Source organism: Rhineura floridana, chromosome 2, assembly GCF_030035675.1.
Source record: "Rhineura floridana isolate rRhiFlo1 chromosome 2, rRhiFlo1.hap2, whole genome shotgun sequence".
NCBI lineage: Eukaryota > Metazoa > Chordata > Lepidosauria > Squamata > Rhineuridae > Rhineura > Rhineura floridana.
The window spans coordinates 38,898,334-38,920,365 of record NC_084481.1 but is presented as its reverse complement, the minus strand read 5'-3'; the positions used below and the strand labels follow the sequence as shown (position 1 = coordinate 38,920,365).

The 22,032-nt window shown below is 39.5% G+C and overlaps 1 protein-coding gene across 23 annotated transcripts in view; it reads right to left on the bottom strand.

The window, feature by feature from the left end:
* The window catches only part of TTN (titin), a 359,167-nt gene that overhangs the window by 83,063 nt on the left and 254,072 nt on the right, over window positions 1-22,032 (bottom strand). For all 23 annotated transcript variants that reach the window (XM_061608344.1, XM_061608325.1, XM_061608332.1 and 20 more), the window contains 32 exons: window positions 21,633-21,935; window positions 21,235-21,537; window positions 20,515-20,702; window positions 20,303-20,417; window positions 18,044-18,328; window positions 17,452-17,603; window positions 17,192-17,339; window positions 16,527-16,704; window positions 16,315-16,436; window positions 15,815-16,102; window positions 15,427-15,723; window positions 14,905-15,091; window positions 12,867-12,982; window positions 12,477-12,776; window positions 11,722-12,021; window positions 11,520-11,625; window positions 10,434-10,630; window positions 10,037-10,342; window positions 9,648-9,926; window positions 9,053-9,352; window positions 8,648-8,950; window positions 8,162-8,536; window positions 7,769-8,071; window positions 6,123-6,422; window positions 5,702-5,998; window positions 5,325-5,609; window positions 4,952-5,245; window positions 3,346-3,645; window positions 2,941-3,249; window positions 2,668-2,858; window positions 1,387-1,816; window positions 716-1,024 (listed from right to left, as the gene is read on the bottom strand). In XM_061608344.1, coding sequence (XP_061464328.1) covers window positions 716-1,024; window positions 1,387-1,816; window positions 2,668-2,858; window positions 2,941-3,249; window positions 3,346-3,645; window positions 4,952-5,245; window positions 5,325-5,609; window positions 5,702-5,998; window positions 6,123-6,422; window positions 7,769-8,071; window positions 8,162-8,536; window positions 8,648-8,950; window positions 9,053-9,352; window positions 9,648-9,926; window positions 10,037-10,342; window positions 10,434-10,630; window positions 11,520-11,625; window positions 11,722-12,021; window positions 12,477-12,776; window positions 12,867-12,982; window positions 14,905-15,091; window positions 15,427-15,723; window positions 15,815-16,102; window positions 16,315-16,436; window positions 16,527-16,704; window positions 17,192-17,339; window positions 17,452-17,603; window positions 18,044-18,328; window positions 20,303-20,417; window positions 20,515-20,702; window positions 21,235-21,537; window positions 21,633-21,935 — 8,166 coding nt within the window. The remainder of the gene's footprint in view (window positions 1-715; window positions 1,025-1,386; window positions 1,817-2,667; window positions 2,859-2,940; window positions 3,250-3,345; window positions 3,646-4,951; window positions 5,246-5,324; window positions 5,610-5,701; window positions 5,999-6,122; window positions 6,423-7,768; window positions 8,072-8,161; window positions 8,537-8,647; window positions 8,951-9,052; window positions 9,353-9,647; window positions 9,927-10,036; window positions 10,343-10,433; window positions 10,631-11,519; window positions 11,626-11,721; window positions 12,022-12,476; window positions 12,777-12,866; window positions 12,983-14,904; window positions 15,092-15,426; window positions 15,724-15,814; window positions 16,103-16,314; window positions 16,437-16,526; window positions 16,705-17,191; window positions 17,340-17,451; window positions 17,604-18,043; window positions 18,329-20,302; window positions 20,418-20,514; window positions 20,703-21,234; window positions 21,538-21,632; window positions 21,936-22,032) is intronic.

Genomic DNA, 22,032 nt, shown 5'->3' with positions numbered 1-22,032 from the left:
GGTGGGCCAAATGGAGACGGATGGAGGTTCCTCACCCCTGTTTTAGGGGGGTGCAACCCCATCCAGAACACACTGAACATCATATTACTGAACAGATGAACAGACCACAGATGAAACACCTAACCACAAAATTTCTTTCTTGTTGGACCTGAATTTAATTTTATTGGGCTTCAGCAAGGTCAGGCTGAATAGGAGCAGCTTGCTCCTGAAATAAGCTAGCACTAGAGAAGAAAAATAATTAATAGTCAAGGCTTAATGTCCAATGGATATGTTTGTCTTGCCCAATGGATATCTCATGAAATCCATTTACTTTTCTATGGTATGGCTTTCTGATTGATATTATGGCTTTCTAAGTCAGATCATGATCCTGTCATGTTTGGAGCTCTAGCTTTACTGTAGCACAGTTGCTACTATAGCACAGCTCTAGCACAGTTGTTGATAGTTTCTTCTGAAATTGATGCAGAATGATCTTCCTTCCTGCCTCTATTTATCTGATACAGCTGCTGAGCTATCAAATTGATGTATGAGTTTATCTAACTGCTCAAAATATTGGGATTTCCCTTGTACCCATAATATCCTCCAATAGGTTAAGATTTCTTTACATGTTACACCTCTGATGTGCTGGGCAGCCATTCCTACACATCAGTTTTCATATCTTTTTATCTTTCTGCATTTATATGTTCTAATGGAAAGAATTATTTCCAAGAATCCTTACCTAGAATTTCCTTGCATGGTACTTCTGAAGTAGGAAGACTTGGCTCAGATTCACCTGCAGCATTTACAGCCTTTACTCTAAATCTGTACTTTCTGAGCTCTTTCAGGTTAGGTACAACACATTCACAGGTAGGGAAGAGCTTGTCCGGTGCATTCACATTCTTCCAGTCTGAACTACCTTCTTCTTGCATTTCAACAATATAACCTTTAATAGGACTACCACCATCTTTTTGTGGAGGTTTCCATGCAAGAGATATAGTTGACTTGGTTCTGTCTTTGACATCTGGACATGATGGTGCTCCAGGAGGAACTATTGAGTAAATGCAAAATATTCTGACATTAGAACTGTGCCCCCATTGTTCTGTTACAAACCCCACAAACATTCTAAGGCATGAATAAAGCTATTGCACAACCCCCCTCAAATGAAGTGAATGGAAAGCCTATAAATATTTTATATTTTTTCTATACATACCACAGGATGAAGACAATTTAACATATGAAGACATATACTTATGAAAATGAAACATAACATTAAATATTAGACCTTAAATACAGAGCTCATGTACTGAAATCTTAAGTCACGCCAGACAAGCTCAAGACAAATTGAATAAAAATGACTTGGCATTTTGGGGTTATTTACAGGTTATGTTTCTTCACAAATTTTATACTTACAGATTGGATCTGCAGCTTCACAAAGATCTGATGGTTCACTGGGAGGGCCAATTCCAGCAATATTTTCAGCCATAGCCCTGAACTGATATTTTACACCTTCAATCAAACGCAGTACATTGTATTCCAGTCCTTTCACTGATGGTTTTGTTACTGGAGCTCTGTTGACACGAGACCAGTAGACGCCTCCTTCTTCTTTCTTTTCCAGCCAATAGCCAGTAATTGGAGCTCCACCATTGTCTAGAGGAGGTGTCCATGTTACCAGCATTGATGACCTAGTGTGTTCTATAACCTTTGGTTTTCCAGGTGGTCCAGGAAGACCATAAGGATCCTTGATAACCACTTTTTCTGAAAGACATTCATCACTGGTTCCAAACCTGTTCACAGCCCTCACTCTGAATTGATATTGACCATTTGTTGCAAGTTTATAGACCTGAAAAGCAAAACAAACATGACATATTATTTTAAAAGAATCAGATTCAAATTAAATTCTTGTGTTCTTTCCAGTACTGTAAACAAAGCATCCCCAAGGTCTCCTGACAGAGAGGGGCAACCAATGTAGTCAATGGCATGGAAAACAAGCCCTATATTGGGTATGTTTAACATGGATAAGACATGTCTGAAGAGAGACATGTTAGCATACTTCAAATTCCTGAGGGGCTGTCATATAGAAGGCATGACTAGATCAAATAAGCTACAGGAGGGTACGTTTCAATTAAACTTTAGGAGAATTCCCTTAAAAATAAGAGATGTTTGACAATGGCGCCAATTACATAGGGGGAGAATTGGGCTCTTGCTTGCTGGGAGTCTTAAGCAGAACCTGGACAGCCATCTGTTGATGGCGTTTTAGCTCTCATTTTTTTGCATTGAACAGGAATTGGACTAGGTGGATCCCTCCAACTCTACAAGGACCCCTCCAACTCTTTGATCCTATGGTATGTGCAAAATCAATACCAAAACTGTTTTTGGTGCACTTTGGATATTTCCCATGCAGGTAGATGCTATTACATGGCCATCTTAAAACAGTTCCTGAAAAAGCCACCATGTGAAGGGCTCTATACAGCATTCTATCAGACCCAACTCTGAGGGGAGTCAAGCACCATTCATTGTAGAGAATTGGAATGCCTAATTTGGCATTAAATGGAAGGTGGATGTGTAAATGGGAAAAACTTATTGGAAATCTGGAAAATGGGCAGTGTAACATTAACCTTGATGGTTTTATACATAGCCATTTTTCATTTTAAATACTGCCTTTTATGTATGAAATCAAGACAGAAACTTTACCCCAAATCGTCTATCCACAACAGTGCTGGATACTTCCTCCCAATCAGATTTCTTTCTGCTTGCATCACGTTTCTCAATAATGTAGTGGGTAATCTCGCTGCCACCATCATCAAGTGGGGCATCCCATGTCAAACAGCAAGATTCAGCTTTAATATCAGATACAGCAAGGTTTCTTGGTGGAGAAGGACGATCTAAATAAAATCAAATTTAGTATTATGGAAGAAATAAAGGAAAAACAACTTTGGTCATTTAAAGAGGAAGTCAGATACATACCAAATACTTCAACATGAGCATTACGGTATGCTGTGCCGAGACGATTAGAAGCCATAACTGTATAAGTGCCTTTATCACTCCTAACTGCTGCAGGCATACTGAGTTCAGTTTTTGCCTCTGTTCTAGATGTTTCCTTTTTGGTGATCTTAAGGGCATCTGACGTTTTCTCAATAACAACATCATCTTTGGACCATTCAATCTTTGGCATTGGAAGACCTGTCACATCTGCTGGAATACTGACTGGTTGTCCTGCCATAACTTTGATAGTATCTCCCCTAACAGTTAGGCGCAATGTCACCGTGGGAGGTTCTGGAAAAGAAAATAAGTATAAAGGTATCTAAGAATGTATAGCAAATACCTGATGTTCACATTTATAAGTACAGTGTATATATTAAAGAGTCTCACCTTCATCATCCTGTATAACTACATTAAGAGGCAGTGATGGTTCACTTTCTCCAATTTCATTGACAGCTTTGACTCGGAATTCATACATATGCAACTCAGCAAGATTTTCAACAAGAAGTGATGTAGTTGGACAGAGTTTCTTATTGACTCTTTCATATTCCTTTGAGTCATGTCTTCTCTTGTCAACAATGTAGCCAATGATGGGGCTGCCACCGTCATTACGGGGAGGCTTCCAGTCAAGTGTAATGGATGTTTTTGTTCTGTCTGTGTACATGAGCCGCTCAGGTGCACCCGGAGGACCTGTTGTGACAAGAATGTTATAATGACAAGTTTAATTCACACAGATATTCACTGAAAACCTTGTTTTTGATGTCATGTTTATTATTGTGCAGCGGTTTCACTGGTGAAGAAGGTACAAATATATTATTGTATTTATTTGGGTTTCTATCCCCCTATCCCAGAGGCTAAGAGCATGCAACATGTTATTTAAAGAGGAAGGGGCAAAGCTCTGCAGATTTTTATTGAATTCTTTCCCTACATATTGTGTTTAATATTGTCATCAAATACTAAATTAAACAGGAAGGTGTTATGCTACCTCCAAAATGCATTAATGGGGCTCCCATGAATCACTGGAGGAGGGAAGGAGATGTGAAATTTGATGTTGTAAATACAAAGCAGCTACAGAAAAGTTTTATATCACCTTAGAGCCTCTTCCCATGCAACGTTTTATCCTTGTGGTGTGAATGTTTTTTGGAATATTCCCATGCAGAAATGTACATGGAAAGCATTAGATTTTCAGTTTTCATGTAGCATTTTCCATGTGCATCCCGTCATGCTTTTCATTCCAAATGGGGCTCCACAGGAGAAATACATTGACAGAATCAGTCCTCAGATATCAGGAGCTTCTATGAATGAGAGCTGGAAATTGAATATTAATCACTGTTTGAAAACAGTATCATAATAACATTCCATTTCTCTTTAGGAAGCATTTTTTGTCAATATTTGCATGATAATCCCTTGAAACTTCCATTGTTGGAATTTCAAATCTGATTATTATACATATTGATATCCATTATGTCATCTCTATAGTGGAGCATGTTTATGTCTCTGTGAACATGTTTATATGAAACATCTAAACGTTTTTTATTGTTTCCTAGGCCACTAGGATAAATTAATATTCCCTGTATACTTATAGTTCAGTTCTTTATTATGCATGCTCATCTAAAATATGTTAATGAACAGATACCTGAAGGGTTATATACAAAATAATAAGGGTATCTTTCTGCAAGTCACTCTCTTTGTGCTACCTGTGTTGAACCTGCTTGAGCTCAATATACCATCTAGACCAGGAGCAATCAGCACAACCCAAGACTGGATTGCAGGTATTAGGCATGGTGAATCAGTTCTCCTACTCTAGAAAAGTCCCCTTTCAAGAAACTGCTCTGGGTTAAACTGCAAGGAAGCACTTTTGGATATTGGAATTATTATTGTTATTTTAAAAGGATATAATGAAATATTTTTATTATTTTTAAAGTTGAAATTAAAAGAAAAAAAATCCTCTGTTGCAAAGTGTTCTGATGGTTTATAGCAATACAATAACTTTTACCTTTGGGGTCAACAGCAAGGAGAGGTCCCAGTTCAACAGGTGGACCACAGCCAAACTTGTTCTTGGCGAATACACGGAACTTGTATTCTTGCCCTTCAACAAGACCAGTAATATCACACTTTGATCTCTCTGTGTCTACAGCTAGTCTCCAGGTATGCATTTTAGCATCTTTCCTTTCTACAATGAAACCTATGATTTCACTTCCTCCATCATCTTTGGGATCATCCCAGTTAAGTAGACACATCTTTCTATTTACCACTACAGGATGCAAGTCAGTAACTGGTCCAGGAACATCTGGAAAAGAAGACATGAGATGTAATTAAAGAACACATTTTTTTAATCTAATCATTTCCCTGTATGTAGTATTTCTTACCAAATACTTCTACCCTGGTTGCAGCAAATTTAGAACCACTTTCGTTAGTTGCAGTAATCACATATCGTCCATGGTCTTTTCTGAGTGCATTTTTTATAATCAGTTCAGATGAAGTGCCAACATTTTCAATGACAACTCGCTCTTTGTCAATTTCCCCATCCTCTAAAGTCCATACAATTGTAGGCTTAGGGCGACCAGTAACAACAGCAGGAAGTCTAAGAGTTTGACCTGCCAATATCTGAACACCTGCTTTGACAGAAACATCCAGTTCAACAGTGGGAGGTTCTGTATATGGAAAAAGAGAAATAATTAATTAATTAATAGTCTCATAAACTATTCCACATTAGATTTCTTTTTAAATTACATCACCACAGTACCTTGAGGTTCTGCAACTGTTATAGGCTCTGTTTCTCCAGGAGGTCCTTCCCCAGCAATATTTAGAGCAGTGACACGAAGTTTGTAATCTGCGCCTTCTCTTATTCCTTTAACCATATAGCTTCGGACCTTAATAGGTCTCTCTGTGCAGCGGGACCACTCATTTGATCCCACAAACTGCTTGTAAACATAATAACCAGTGATTTCACTACCCCCATTGTATAGTGGAGCATCCCATTCTAGGTCAATAGATGTTGAGCTTGTATCAACAATTCTTGGAATGGGTGGACCAGGTGGCACTAAAAAAAGTAAACATATATATATATATATATATATTAATAGACTTTAATATATAGGTATGAATAGACGTTTAAAACTTCTCTTCCCAAACTTAGTGGTAATACTGTGTTTTTAATAACTTACATATTGGATCTTGTGCAATTTTAGGATCTGAAGGGGGACTGAATTTGCCAGGGCCAGCTGCATTTTCAGCACAAACTCTAAAAACATAAGTTAGCCCTTCCAAAAGTCCTTCAACCCTCATTTCCAGGGCATTCACACGATCTTTATTCACACGAGCCCAGTGGGTTCCATTGATTTCACGCTTTTCAATCCAGTATCCCAAAATGGGGCTACCATTGTCTTTAGGCTCATTCCATTTAACCAACAGACTACTGTTGGTTGGGTCCTCTACTTGAGGTTTATCAGGTGCATCAGGAGGACCTATAAAAAGGAAAATGCAGATTTTAATGAGTCATACCAAATCATATAGAAATTTAATTTGTTAAATGGAGAGAATATCTGCATCATAACCTAGAAGGCTAAATTTGAAGTGGATCAACTGTTCTCCTGTACCATATCTTTACTTTGAGGCTTCAGTTGCAATATTTAGCCCAATCTTATTCACAGTTGAAAATAAGCCCTATGATTTCAGTCATACTTACTCCCAGGTAAAAGTGCGTAGGATTGCATCCTGTTGTTGTAATGTGCCTTCAAGTCAATCACGACTTATGACGACCCTATAAATCAGTGACCTCCAATAGCATCTGTCGTGAACCACCCTGTTCAGATCTTGTAAGTTCAGGTCTGTGGCTTCCTTTATGGAATCAATCCATCTCTTGTTTGGCCTTCCTCTTTTTCTACTCCCTTCTGTTTTCCCCAGCATTAATGTCTTTTCTAGTGAATCATGTCTTCTTATTATGTATCCAAAGTATAACCTCAGTTTCATCATTGCAGCTTCTAGTGATAGTTCTGGTTTAATTTGTTCCAACACCCAATTATTCATCTTTTTTGCAGTCCATGGTATGCACAAAGCTCTGAGAGCTACTAAATTAGCCATTATATGTTTCTATCTTTATTACACAAGGGGGCAAACTAGCACCAAAACTTGGGGAGTTAGATGGGAGAAATGGCTGGTTCCACCAGGACTCCTTTAATCGAATTCAGAGCCCCTCATGTGTAGTAAAATTTAGCCTTTTGCTCAGAAAGCACATGTACCAATGTAACTAAGCTGACTTCAGTGCAGTTTGCAACATATAAATATTTATCTGTGTAACACCCTAACTGTATAGATATGCATGCTTCAGACTGATATAGAATAGAAGGTAGATTCATAGACGTGAACATGGAAAGAAGAAAAGTGTCTTTCACAATTCTTTTTCCACTTTGCATGTATGAATGTATGAATTGCTGCTCAATTTACTTGTACTGGTGGGTACTTCAAAAATTTGCTTTTGATTTTTTTCCTGATCAGTATACCCATGTATCTCAAAGATATAATACTTATGCTTACTTCATGTTGATTCCAGAAAAGAAGAGAGAACAGAACATACAAGTTTGATATGACAAGTTTTACTGCCAACTAGCTTGCATTAACCTAGCAATTTTTTTAAGCAGTTGCACTCAGATCCAATAATCAGGAGATGTAATTGAGCCATCTCTCTCCACAAGGTTTTTCTGCTGGTTTATTATAAAATTAAAGTTTTAACATTGAAGTGCAATATGAGTGTAAAATTATTGTTTATGCAGTGCCTTTGGGGAAAATGAAACACATGGAGTACAAGACTTACTGAATGGATCTTTAGCTACAACAGGTTTTGAAAGACATGGAGGTCCAGCTCCTACTCTGTTCTCAGCTTTCACACGGAAGACATATTCCTTTCCTTCAATGAGTTTGGGCACATTATATTTGCAATGCCTAAGTGTTGAAGTGACAGTAACCCAGCCAATTTCAGCCTTTGTGTTGTCTTTCTTTTCTAGGACATAATTCAATATTTCACTTCCACCATCATCAAGAGGAGGATCCCACTTGCAAGTAACTGAATTTTTCCGAATGTCTTCAAAAACAAAGTTGATCGGTGGTCCAGGTGTATCTGTTTTTAAAATAAAAATGATGAGCACCAGTTCGCACATATCACTTCATACATTTTGAAGAAAACTGTATCATACACATAAGGACATACCTAACACATTGACTTCACATGAAGCTTTTGCAACCCCATGATCATTTTCAACTCGGATAGTATATGTGCCATGGTCTGCTCTGATTGAATCCCGAACAACCACCAAAGACTCTCCTTGTCTGCTATTGTCAATGTTCAAACGCTCTGGCAGGGACAAGTGGAAAGGGACGTCTTCTTCAACTTCACCTTTCTTCTTCCTAGTATACTTGGTAACTCTTTTCTTAATTTCTTCTGGTCTAATAACTTCCTCATTCCATAACCAAGTGATGGTTGGGTAAGGGGATCCTGAAATATGTGCTTCAAGTGGAATCTCAGTCCCTTGCTTCACCTCAAGGCCAGCTTGCAAACTAGTGGCAAGGAAAACTGTTGGAGCCTCTGAAACAATTAAAATATGGTTTTAGTTTACATTTGATACTGTAGCACAGAACAGAATTTTCATATTAAAAATGAATAGGCAGGTGGGAGGGGGAAGTTTGCAAAACGTACCAGTGGGATCCACTGCTTTCACCAGAGGAGTAATATTAGAAGGTTCACTGACACCGGCAGCATTTTCTGCACGGACACGGAACTGATATTCTTTGCCTTCCTCAAGTCCTTTTACAGGAGAAGTCAAAAGAGGAACCAAAAAGTCATTGCATCTTTCCCACTTGTCTCCTCCTTTAACTAACTTTTCCAAAACGTAGCCCATAATTTTGGTTCCTCCATCATACAATGGAGGTTTCCATGTGAGTGTTACTGACTTTGATGTTGGATTATGGACCTCAAGATCAACAGGTGGATCTGGACGCTCTGTATATTGAAAATTAAAAAGGAAATGTATATATAAAAGGCAAAGAGGAATCATTTAGCATTTTTCAGGCTTGGTGATTACCCAATGACATAAAAACTTACGCTTTGGATCTTCTGCAATCACTGGATTTCTCAGTTCAAGGTATTCACCTCCTCCAATTTTATTAACAGCTTTGACACGGAAGTAGTATTCAGCATTTGGTATCAGATCCTTTACATTCCATGCCAATTTGTTCTCACCAGACATCACTGGTATGTATGTTCTCCGACCAGCTTCTCTTCGCTCCAGCACATAATGTAAAATGGGAGTATTGCCATCAAACTCTGGAGGTTCCCAGGTCAGTTTGCATGAATTTTTAGTAACTTCACTTGCCTTAATACTATTGCACTGTCCAGGCACACCTAATTGAAAAAGAATATATACACACGCAGCATTTAATTAAGTAGATAACAATTGACTTGAAAACTTATATATATATATATGTGCGTGCACAAGTCATATGAATAATAAACATTGGAGACCAGTCATATGTATGAAATCTACAATTCCTCAGGTTGACAGATACCTACCACAGATAGATATCAGCGTTGTCTTATGTTACATGTATCAGTTAAGTAGCCATGAACTGATCATCTTGCCATCTGTTGCCTATTATGTCTAACTAACATGTCTGCTAGTATAAGAAAAATAAATTACCTATCACTTTGACATTGACTGTACCAGTTGTTGAACCCAATCTATTTTCCAAAGTAATAGTGTAAACACCAGCATCAGCATGGACAGCATTTGTTACTTCCAGCAAGGCAGAGGAGTAGTCGCTCTTCATTGTTGTTCGGTCACCTGCCTTCAGCTCCTTCCCACTTTTATGCCATGAAATGGTTGGAGACGGGACAGCTCTGAAAGGAACAGGGATCCTTAACTTTTCACCTTCAACCACAATAAGGTCTGTAGTCTTTAGATCAACAGTTGGATTACCTGTTTTTTAAAAAAAAAAGCCCAGAAAAAAATAACTTCAATTAGTGTGCCAAAGCAGTTTTACAATTTTTCATTTAGTTTGTGATTGTATTGAAAAGAAATATACTCACAATCTGGATCTTTGGCTACAACATTTTCTGATATATCTGATGGATCACTAGCTCCTATAGCATTGACAGCTCTGACCCTGAGAACATATTCCTTGTCAGGTGCAATGCCTTCTTCTGCTTTGTATTTCAAATCTTTGACTGGCCGAGAATTTATTCTCATCCATTTTTCAGTTCCTGCTTCACAGAGTTCAATATTGTATCCAATTATAGGACTGCCTCCATTTTTCTCTGGTGGTTTCCATGCAATTGAAATGTGTTTTCTGCTTGCATCTGTCACGTGCAAATCCAGAGGTGGTGAAGGAGGGCCTGCCAAAATGGAAAATTAAAGTTATTTTCTATCATTCTGTTTGGCATAACAACATATATTTCACTGATTGTAATTTTCACGGTAACTCACTTGTTGGATCTTCAATTGGCAGGATGTCGGTTGGTTCGCTGGGATGACCACAGCCAGCTTCATTTTCAGCACGGACCTGGAATTGCACCTCTGTGCCTTCAATGACATCAGTTACTCTGAAATGACAGTCAGGTCCTGCTGTCTTGCCAGCTTTCACCCAGCGTGTGCCAAGCTTCTCTTTCTTTTCAATAACGTATCTGCATGAAGAAGAGATGTTTATAAGGTGCATGAATCCATACAATTAAATCAGGTAGAATTAAATTAAAAACAAATCAATCATTTAGGTACAAAACATTATCCATGCAATAAATAATAAATGTATATGATGACCATACTAAACATCACTGCATACTTTGTTCCTCATTCTAAGTCACTGTATTGCATGCAGAATTCTCTGTCTGCCTTGTCCCAGTGTTCAGAGATCTGCAAATGTGGAATGGCTTGGTATGCACATTAGTATATACAAGGGCGCTTTCTCTTTCATTAATATCACTAGCATTAATTCCTTTAATAATGTTATTATCTACCAAATTAATGTCAGTCTTACTAAGCTTGTTTTTATCCTATAGTTTTTTGGATGCAGTTGCTGTATTTCATATTCTTTTTACAAATTACTTCACTTTCTATAGCTTTCTAGTTCATTTTCAAGATACCACTCTTACCCTTGGGGAATACAGATGACCAGTTCATAATGTGGTTAATGTGGGAAAGACCGTTACCTTTACCAAACATTATAGTGCATTCTAGGGGGAAAAACAACATCACACTTCTTTTAATACAGATGACTGAGTAAATCCATGATAGACAACCTCATCGCTTGGGAAAGTGGTCATCTTTGTTGGGCTGCTGTTTACTTTCCCTGCTTCTTCCTAGTTTTCCATACCTTACTTGAATTTCCCATTGTTTTCTGGAACTGGGGACTCTGCATTTAGAATCTTTAGAAATCAGTTACCTCTCTCTACTGATTTTATGTTTTTCCCCAACATATTGTGTGTGTGTTTATTTATTTTTCTTTAACAAGATGTATACACTACTCAATTGTAAATAGAACCCAAACCAAAAGTATTAAAAATAATGCTCTTTTACCGTTGAATTGGTCTGCCACCATCATTCTTAGGCGGTTCCCATTTTAAGTCGACATGTCTCTTTGTCACTTCAACTGGTGTAAGTGCATATGGTGCTCCAGGGGTAGCTAAAATACATGATATTAATATTAGGAAAACCAAAATTTAAAACCATGACCTAGTTTGTTGAAGCTGAATTCTGAATGTGTGCTCTGAAAACTTACTGAAGGTGTCTTTAGCAAGAACCGAGTCTTCAATTTCACAATAGTCACTCTGTCCTACTGCATTTTCTGCAGCCACACGGAATACATACAGAGAGCCTTCTGTTAGTGGAGTCACGGTATATTTGGTGTCCTTAACTGTAGTATCAACAGTCTGCCAGCCTTTCCGCCGTACATCTCTCTTTTCAACAATATAATTTGTAATAGGGGACCCCCCGTCTCGTTCTGGTACTGTCCATTTAAGGTCTGCAGTGTTTTTAGTGATATTAATGACCTCAAGCCATCGAGGTGGTGAAGGAGGATCTATAACAATATTAAAGCAAAATAGTTATGATTAATTTGAATGTGTCTTAATATTTCCACTGCATTCTTAACATATGCCATTGTTCTAATGAAGACCTACTTAATTTTATTATTGATTTGTGAATCATCTTTTCCATGTGTGTGAAGACAATTTAGAAACATATGATAAAAACAGCTAAAATAGTTTTAAAAACTACAAAAATTACTGAGGATAGGTTTAAAACAATACTAAATGAATACCCAAGGCCTTAAACCTTAAAAGCTTGTTGAAACAAAATCTTAAATTGTTTCCAGAAAGTACAGATAGTGGGCACTTGTATCTCAACAGGAATGCTGTTCAACAGAGCAGGAACAGCCGCACTGAAACCCCTGCTCTGAGTTACTGAGGAGTGGTTTTCTGATATTTTGGGGATCTGAAGGAGAAACTCTCCTATAGAATGCAATGAGCTACTTACTCAGTCTTTCCTTGAATAACACCGGATCGCTGGGCTCGCTAGGCTCACTTTCTCCAGCTTTGTTCACAGCCCTGACTCGGAAGGAGTATTCTTGTTTCTCCATAAGTCCTTTGAGGAAGTGTTCTGTCATAGGAACTCCTTCAGCCACTCTTACCCACTCATCTGTTCCAGTCTTTAACAATTCAATTACATATGACTCAATCTTAGCACCACCATCATGTTCTGGCTTTGTCCAGTTCAGGAAGCATGACGTCTTGGCAACATCTTTCACAGTTGGTTTTCCAGGAGGCCATGGGGGATCTAAACATAAATGGATAATTTAGATCTCAAAAGCCAGCATTATGAATTGGAATAAATTATAAAATTATTCTAAGAAAAATGTTTTCCTACCAATGGGATCCTTCACTAAGATTGCATCTGTCGCTTTGCTTGGTTTTCCTGGCCCAGCAAGATTCTCTGCTGCTACTCGGAACTTGTACTTCTTATGGTTTGTGAGACCTTTAACCCTAATAATGACGATAATGCATTAAATGTATTTTTAATACTGAATACTATTCAATGGTAAAATTAAACATTTGTATCAACACAAGTATATACCATGTATATGTTCTCCCACAGATGTGAAGAAGAAAAATTAATACATTTGTATCGTATAGACCATGTATGTACAATGATCCTCTATCACTCCAATCCAGGGATTCCTTGTCTGCATGAAGGATCTGATCCAAACATAGAGCTTTTGCATGTTAAAGGACTTTCCTATCACTGTAACATTGCAGAGCCCCAGGCATTGGAGAGGAGTATTATAGTTGGTATCTCTATATTATTTGTCAGTAAATATTATATTTTTTAATTAAAATTCTAAGGATAAATAATTTTAAAATGATCTCTTAGTGCCTTGCTGAAGATCTATGTTCATAATCTGACCAATGCTTTTAACCATTGGGTTTGTAACAGGACAGTAACCAAGATTAATAAATCAGACAACTTCTTATAGGTACTGGCTAACATTGTGAGCTAATATACAGAACAGTAAAGATGTCATTTTGGAGACAGCAAACAATACTTGGTGAGAAATATCCCTAGTTTGTATTAGTAATTCAAATTACTGGGAGTTCAAAAGACAGAAGGCGACATTAATCTTTAAGAAGTTCTCATACTAGCACTAATCCAATGAGCTGCTGCAGTGACAGAAACACCTTGGAAGTCACAACTCCACTACTGGTTCAACAGCAGAAATTGGTGCTACAGTGTTGATGATAATCTATACCATAGTGCAGTTTGCCTATTCAGTGGCTCCTGTGTGGCATTGGTGGATGGCTATGAACAGAGCTTGGGAAAGGATATTTTCACTGGCTGCTATAGATCCAAAAGATCATAGAATCATAGAATAGTAGAGTTGGAAGCAGCCTATAAGGCCATCAAGTCCAACCCCCTGCTCAATGCAGGAATCCAAATCAAAGCATTGCCACTGCACCAAAGAAGACTCGTGACACAGTTATGGAACAACTTTATATTTATTTAAAATATAACAATTATATATTAAATCCAATTTCTGCCAATTACCAAATTAAATCTACTTCGGGCAGGTGAGGATACCTAGCTGAGAGGGATTTATCCCTCCAGTTCACTGGGCATGTCAGTCTCTACAGACCATGACTCCCTAGCAAAGTATGTGGGTGAAATTATCCCTCCTTACCAGTAGAGTCAATCACGCGTTTCCACCTCCGCACCCCGGCCCCGCCGTACAGGCATTCATTCTGATGCGCAAGTTGGTAGGACACCCCCAAGATCCCCACCAGCCACGCCTGACTGGCGGTTCCCTAGTGAGTGCCCTTTAATACAATGCCTCAGTCACCTATTTTTGTACCCCACCTTCCTCAGCTGCCCTCACCAGCCAAAGTGAAACAAACCAAATCCCCCCTTTCAGCCAATTATATCAAATCCCAGCAGTATGGAGTAGGCAAAACGAAAGGGATGCTGAAATCAGCATCCCCCCCAAAATTCCTACTCAGCCCCAACTGGCGACTAGCAAAGCTCATACTGATCAGGGAGGGGGGGTGCCGCAAGGCAAAAGAGAGGCAAGATTTGAGGGAGGAGCTGGCTTATATGCCCTGCTCCCCCCTTACTTGGATTGGCGCCAGGGGCCCCACATGATGCAATTTTGAACCCTTCGGGAATGTTCCCGAGCCTTCTGCCAATGTGGGGTGGTGGCAAACACGCCCCCGCCTTGGCGGGAATGCCATTCCCGACAGATGGGCAGCAATACAATTATTTGATGCTATTACAGAACACCAGCTATTTTTTATTCTAATATGTGAGGGATTCAAGAGTATATAAAAGTCAACTGTTTGTTTAAAAACAAATGTCAAATTTCTTCTCAGTCTAGTTCCCTGTTTACAGAAAAAATGAAACATAATGATCTTACTTGAATGTTGTATCTTTAACTGGTATTTTATTGCATCGTATCCATTTATCTTGATCAGGGTCAAACCGTTCAACCCAATAACCAGTGATAGGGCTGCCACCATCGTCATCTGGTTCAGCCCAAGTTAATGTTACAGAATCTTTAGTGATCTCAACAGGCTGAACTCGTGTTGGAGGCCCTGGTGGATCTGAACAAAGAAGTAAAAATGGCAATATTCATATATTTGCAACTTTTATGCAAATGAAAGAGGACTCACCTGTAGCAATAAGTGCCACTTCTAATAAAATAGCTGCCACGCGGAGGCTGCTTGAAACTGTCTCTGTATGGTTGCTGCCTACTCCACTTGGCAAGCAGTTTATGGCTTATATCTATACCATCAGTGATAACATGGAGACAAACAACATGATGGTGGTACCTATGAAATGACACCATTTGGAGTGGCTTCCACATTATGCTTTCCAGCAGCCTCCTTTGGTAGCCAACTGTGACAAGTGGACCTTCTTGTCAAGTGAATGGACTTACCAAATGAATATTTAGCAATAACAGGAATGGACTGGGCTGGTTCTCCAATTCCATACATGTTTTCTGCACTGACTCTGAAGATGTACTCTTTATGAGGTGTTAGGTTTGTAACTTTGAAGTTCGTTTCTTTAATAGTGGATGACAGTTTGTGCCATATTTCACTATCTGTAGCTCTTTGTTCTAGAACATAGTTTGTGATTTTGGAGCCACCATCATCTCTCGGAGGATTCCAAGTCAAAACACAAGATACATTTGTAATATCGGATACATCGAACGCAGCTGGTGGACCAGGCTTATCTGTGGAAACATAACAATACTTTGAGCCTCTTCTATTCAAATATTAATTCAGGTAAACATTGAAAGTTATTTGTATGAAAACAAAACATACCTAGAACATTAACTTCAACTGTAGCTGTTGCCCGACCGCTTGTATTTACAGCTTCAATAATATAGGTGCCACTGTCACTTCTCTTGCTGTCTGTTATTGTGACTGTGGAGTGGTTAGGTTTGGATTCAATAGATATTCTTTTATCAGGTCTCAGGATATGTTCAGCTTTTGTCCAGGTAACCTGTGGGTCAGGCTTTCCATTTATTCTTGCTGGCAGCTCTATTTTAGTTCCAGCTTTGACAGTGATTCCAGCAAGCAGTTTCACATCTAGGAAAATCTCTGGGGCCTCTGGTTTGAGAGAATTAAGGTATTGTTAAAAGAATGATTATTTTTATTTATTGATTTATATACTATTTATATGCCAAGAATGGCTTCTATGTGGTTTACATATATCATATGTACAACTGCACATTTTATAAACAAATCTGTGAACAACAGAAACACACCCACCACTGTTTTCAAGAGTACAAATTAAGTCATATTGGGAAATCAACAATTACCCTTTGTGTCCACTGCCTGGATGTCATCTGTTGGCTTGCTTGGTTTACTTGCTCCTTGCCTATTCAGAGCCTTAACACGATAAGCATACCATTCCCCTTCTTTAAGGTTTGTTACTTCCATTCTGTTAATTATAAAACAGTTTTAGTGTGTTGCATCGTTAAATGCAACCATTTCATTTGTGAAACATTTATTCCTAACTAAAAATTCTTACTTTGTCTCAGTGACTGGTTCACCACAGGGCTCCCATTTGTCAGTGCCACGCTGACATTTTTCAACAATATACCCTTTGATACGTGAACCACCATCATATTTAGGTGGATCCCACGTAAGGAAAATGGACTTAGATGTTGGATCCCTCCATTTAACATTCTCTGGTGGATCAGGTACCGCTGTAAGGAGAAAAAAAGGACATGTATAAGATTCTATATAGTATGTCTTATGCTTTTTAAAATTATTTGCTGTCTTTGGGGCCCTCTTCTCACATTGGTTTGGATCCAACAGTGCCCTGACAAAAGGAAAGACACTTCCACCTGTACAATGTTGCTCTCTGATTTCTGTCAATTCTCCTTTCCCAGACCAGCCCTGGGCACCATATACCACATAATTCTGGGGAGTTCCCCAGTATTAAGTAGCAGCTATTCAGGGGGTACAGAGGGCTGCAATGCAGAAAAGGGCATGTAAGAGCCTGTTGCATAAGCAGAGTTCCACTTCTACATCTTTGAATCCAAGCTTCAGGTGAGCTGTACAAAACCACTGTTGATTCAAAATTTGTTCCTTGTTTTCTCCCAACAGACATGCCAACTCATGTCACTTAGCATGAGGTATTTTGCAAACTACAGATATACAAAATTAGTATGAATAATTAAGAAAACTCACTAGCAGGTGCTGACATGTTAACAGGTTCATCAATGTAGGCAGGTTCTCCTGGTCCACATTTGTTGCATGCTGAAACTTTGAACAAATATTCTTTTCCTTGGGCAAGATCTGGTACAGTGAACTCTTGGTCAAGGACATTGTCAATAACCTAAAAACATGAGAGTAATTACAGATTTTTTTTCATAGCAAGTACAAGAATATTTCATACAATCTTCAGCAATATATACTGAAGACATAGATGTTTTCTTAAAAAAACTCACTTTGATCCATGTTTTGCGGCTCACTTCACGTTTTTCAATAAGATAGCCAGTCAATGGGCTTCCTCCATCATTTTCAGGTGGTTCCCACGTTAATTGGACTGTGTTCCTAGATATATCTGCAACTTTTAGTTCTCTTGGTGCACTTGGGCGAGCTAAAAATAATATATTAGATTATAAACCAGTTATAATATATACTAATTATTTCTTTGATAAAAGGCTGTTTTTTTGGTTATACCTTTGGCTTTTAGGCCATGCGTCTAGTTAAAAAATAACGACTAGGGCCAATTGAATTCCAGGGGGCTTACTTCTGAGTAAACATGGTTAGGGTTGCACTGTTCATTGTTAAAAACAATGGCCTCTCTTGTATTACATTTCATAATAAAATGATAGAATGGGAACTGCCATCCTGGGCCTCTTTAGAAGGAAGGGCAGAATAAAAGTTTAAAAAATAAATAAATCACTGTTGTTTAGTGTTATTTATAACAAAAGGTGACTTGCTGAAACTTTCAGATTGTATACACTTAGTCTTTTACAAAACATTATATACAGTTACTATACAATAAAATTCTTCAGGATATATTTGATTGCTTACCAATGACATTAACATTGATTTCTCCTGATACAGATGACACAGGGTTTTCTAATTTCAAGGTATAAATGCCTTTGTCTGGCCGTTCACTTGGAGTAATAACAAGTTGTGCAAAGGCTGCAGATGTCTCAATTTTCACTCGGCCACCCTCTTCTAAAACTTTGTCACCCACAGACCATGTAGCAGTTGGGACTGGATAGCCAGTGATAGGAACACGTATTTTGATTGGCTCTGGGACAATAACTTCCAGCCCATCTTTAAATCCACTTAAGTCCATTGTAGGTCCAACTGAAAAACGAGCACAAATTATGCCAATTAAAGTTTAAACATTAATATTATTTACAACAGCATTAAAAAGGCAACTGCTGTCAAATGTATTCTCACTGGAAACATTACTACAGATACAGTAGCTGTTTTATCTATTGAGAACAGTCCTACTTTATCTCTCTCTATATTATATTTTTGGAAGATGTTGACATGACGGCACACATTGTGATGTGTGGGAGCAGTGGCAAAGCATCAAACAAAAAAAATGGGGAGAGGAGGTGGCACAAGACCTGGTGTTTGGCAGCGGCAACAGCAGCAGGAGAGGCCCAGCACTAGGCCATGGTGGCAGTGGCAATGGGAGAGGCCTGGCACTAGGCTGCAGAGGGAGAGGCCCAGTGTTAGGACACAGTGGCAGTGGGAGAAACCTGGTACTAGGCAGCAGCAGCGGGAGAAGCCTGATGCTAGATCACAGCCATGACAGCAGGAGAGGCCCAGTGCTAGGCTGAGGTGGTGCTGGGAGTGAGAGAGGCCTGGAGCCAGGCCATGCTGCTGGGAGCGGGAGAGGCCCGGCACTAAGCTGTTACTCAGTGGTGGTGCCGGGAGATGGGGAAGAGCAGTACTAGGCTGTGGTGCCAGGAGTGGGAAAAACCTGTTGCTAGGTGGTGGCAGTGCCAGGATTGGGAGAGGCCCAGCACTCAGTGAAGGCACCAAGAGTGGGAGAGGCCCAGCGCTTGGCAGTGGCACCAGGAATGGTAGAAGCCTGGTGCTTGCCAGAGGTGCCAGAAGCGAGAGAGGCCTGGTGTGCAGAAGCGGTGCCAGCAGCAGGAGAGGCTGGGAGCTTCTTGGAAGGGAGGGAAGGTCTGGTGACCTGTGTGGGAGTGAGAAGGAGGGAGGGGAGATGTATCAACCCTTGTGGGAAAGAGAAGGAGGGAGGGGATGTCTGGCAACCCATGGGAGGGAGAATGGAGGGGAAGTCTCATGAACCATGGGCGGGGAAAGTAGGGAGGGGAGGTCTGGTGACCCATGGAGGAGGGCAGGTCTGACAACCCATGCGGGGAAGTCTGCCCACCTGTGAGGGGCGAGGGAAGGTGTTCCAATGACCTTTGGGGGAAGGGGCAGAGTTTTGGCAAACCGTGGGGGCATGAAGGGGGAGGGGGGATTTGCTGACCCGGGCAAAGGGAGGCTTTGGTGATGGTAAGGGGAATGGTGAGTGAAGTGGCAGGGGTGGAGCCCCTAGTAATCTGATGAAATTGGTAATATAGAAAGCTGGTAGGAAAGCTTACTCTATTTTAAATACAACTAAAATTTCAATTTAATACAGTTTTAATTTTGACATGTTTATTTTCATAATAGATTGAAGGGGCAGCCTACTTTTTAGCAATGCTGCCTTGGGGCAAATATTAAATATATACCAGACCTAGAAAATGTTAAAGGTTTTCTTCCATTTCAGTATGGCTGTTTTATGTTTTAGACCAGGGAAAGAGAACCTGTTGTCCTTCAGATATTGTTTGACTACAACTTCCATAATCCCTGGCTGTTGGCCATGCTGGCCCAGGCTTATGGGAGTTGGAGTCCAGCAACATCTAGAGGGCCACAGGTTCTCCATCCATTTTAGACTGTTACTGCTGGGAGTGGGAAACCTAGGCTGTGTACACACTCCCATTTACTCTGCATCCAATGCGCTCCCACCACTGGTTTGGGAAGCAATGTACCCAGAATGTTAGCCAAAATCCAAATCGATCTTGTATCTATCCTGTTAATGAAATACTGCATTTTGATGCATTTCCCCCCAAGCCAGCTTCGATCCAAATTGAGAAAAAGCACATTCTAGTTGTCTTTTAAGCTGGTAATGTGAACATAGCCGTAGCTTATGAGAGCAATACATTATAGCATTGTTTTTACTAATAAGCATTAATAGTCTCAGATACCATGAAGGCACACACAACCTTTTCTTTCAAGTAGCTGACCATATCAATAAAATAGAATTCTTCTTACCATAAGGATCATCAGCAGTCAGTGGTCCAATGGCTTCAGCTGGATCTGATACACCAGCAGCATTTTCTGCAGATACTCTATAATAATACCTGGCTAGAGGTTTCAATCCAGTTACCTACAAAGACAGATGAAATTGTTGTAATTGATAATCAGTATTTTTTTTAAAAAAAGACAACTTAGTGAGCATTTTCCTTCAGAAAGAAATAGCCTACCTTATAAGTAAGATTAGGTACAAGCTTTGCATTGCAGCGTATCCAGTTGTCGGTGTCCTCTTCACGTCTTTCAATAATGTAACCTAATACTGGGCTGCCTCCATCTTTCAATGGGGGCTCCCATGTAAGTTTCACAGATTCCTTAGTTTGGTCAGAATGACTGAGGTTAATGGGAGGACTTGGTCTTTCTGCAAAACATAATAATTTGCACAATATATCTAATGGCCAGAATCAAAAAACTATGCAACTTGTCCCACAAGTCCAGGAGGGTTACACTTGAGTTCCTCAAACAGTGGCATTGCATGCCCACAACAATCTACTGTTTTGAAACTAAGAGGAATGTCCAAAGTACTTTGTGATGTGACATGGGGACATGCTGTTTATAGAAACAGAAGGTAATTTGCACATGTGCAAGCCCTTGAGTATGCCAAAGGTTGCTTACTAGATCCTGGCCATAGTCTTCTAATAGGTGGTCTATAGTGTTATATCTGTTGATCCTTCCTCATTGAAAATTGGCCCCTGATTTAGAGCTTATAACACTTCCATTCTCATTTTCTGACACTGCTAATTTCTCAAACTGACATATATAATGGTTTCTAGGAAATTAAATCCTAAAACCAGACTTTTGTTCCAGGTGTTGCAACCTTTCCTGTACTCTTATTTTATGCACAAATATCACTAGGTTACTTGGAAAGATTTTCTTGTTGCCTGCATACTAACCAATTGGATCCATAATCTTCACTGCATGTGTAGAAGCACTAGGTTTGCCAACTCCAACCTGGTTTTGAGCTCTGACTCTGAAAAAGTATTCTTTGTTTTCCACCACATCAGTTATGGTTGCAGATAATTCATGTGCTCCTGTGGTCATGGCTGGTTCCCACTTGATTGAACCTCTGTCACGTAATTCAATCACATAGCCCGTAATTGGAGAGCCTCCATCATAATCTGGTGGTTCCCAAGTAAGAGTTGCACCAGACCTGTTTACTTCAGCAACTTGGACATTGAGAGGAGGACCTGGGACATCTGCAAAGTGGGAAGAGAATTAAAAAAAGTGTGTTCCTGTTCAAAAGAACTTAAACAAATGATAGTTTCCAAATAATTATGAATTATTTTCTTACCAAATCTGCTCTTTGCTTCCACAGGCTTATCTGTTTCAACAGGCTCACCGATGCCCACTCTGTTTTTCGCACTCACACGGAAAAGATACTCAACTCCTCCCCTTTGAAGGCCAGTCACTGTGTATTCACAACTGTCAGCACGATCAGTTGCCAAAATCCAGGTCTTCCGCTTGATGTCACGTCTTTCAACAACATACCCAGTGATTTTACTACCGCCATCACTTTCTGGTTCCTCCCAGGCAAGGCTAACTTCACCATCAAATGTTTCAGTGACTTCCAAGTTCCTAACTGGGCCAGGGACATCTGAAATGGAAGATAAATATTGTTTACTTAAAGAATTTTGGAAATGCTTTGAGTCTCATATAACAGTAATAGCTCAATAAGGTGTATAGCTGTAGTC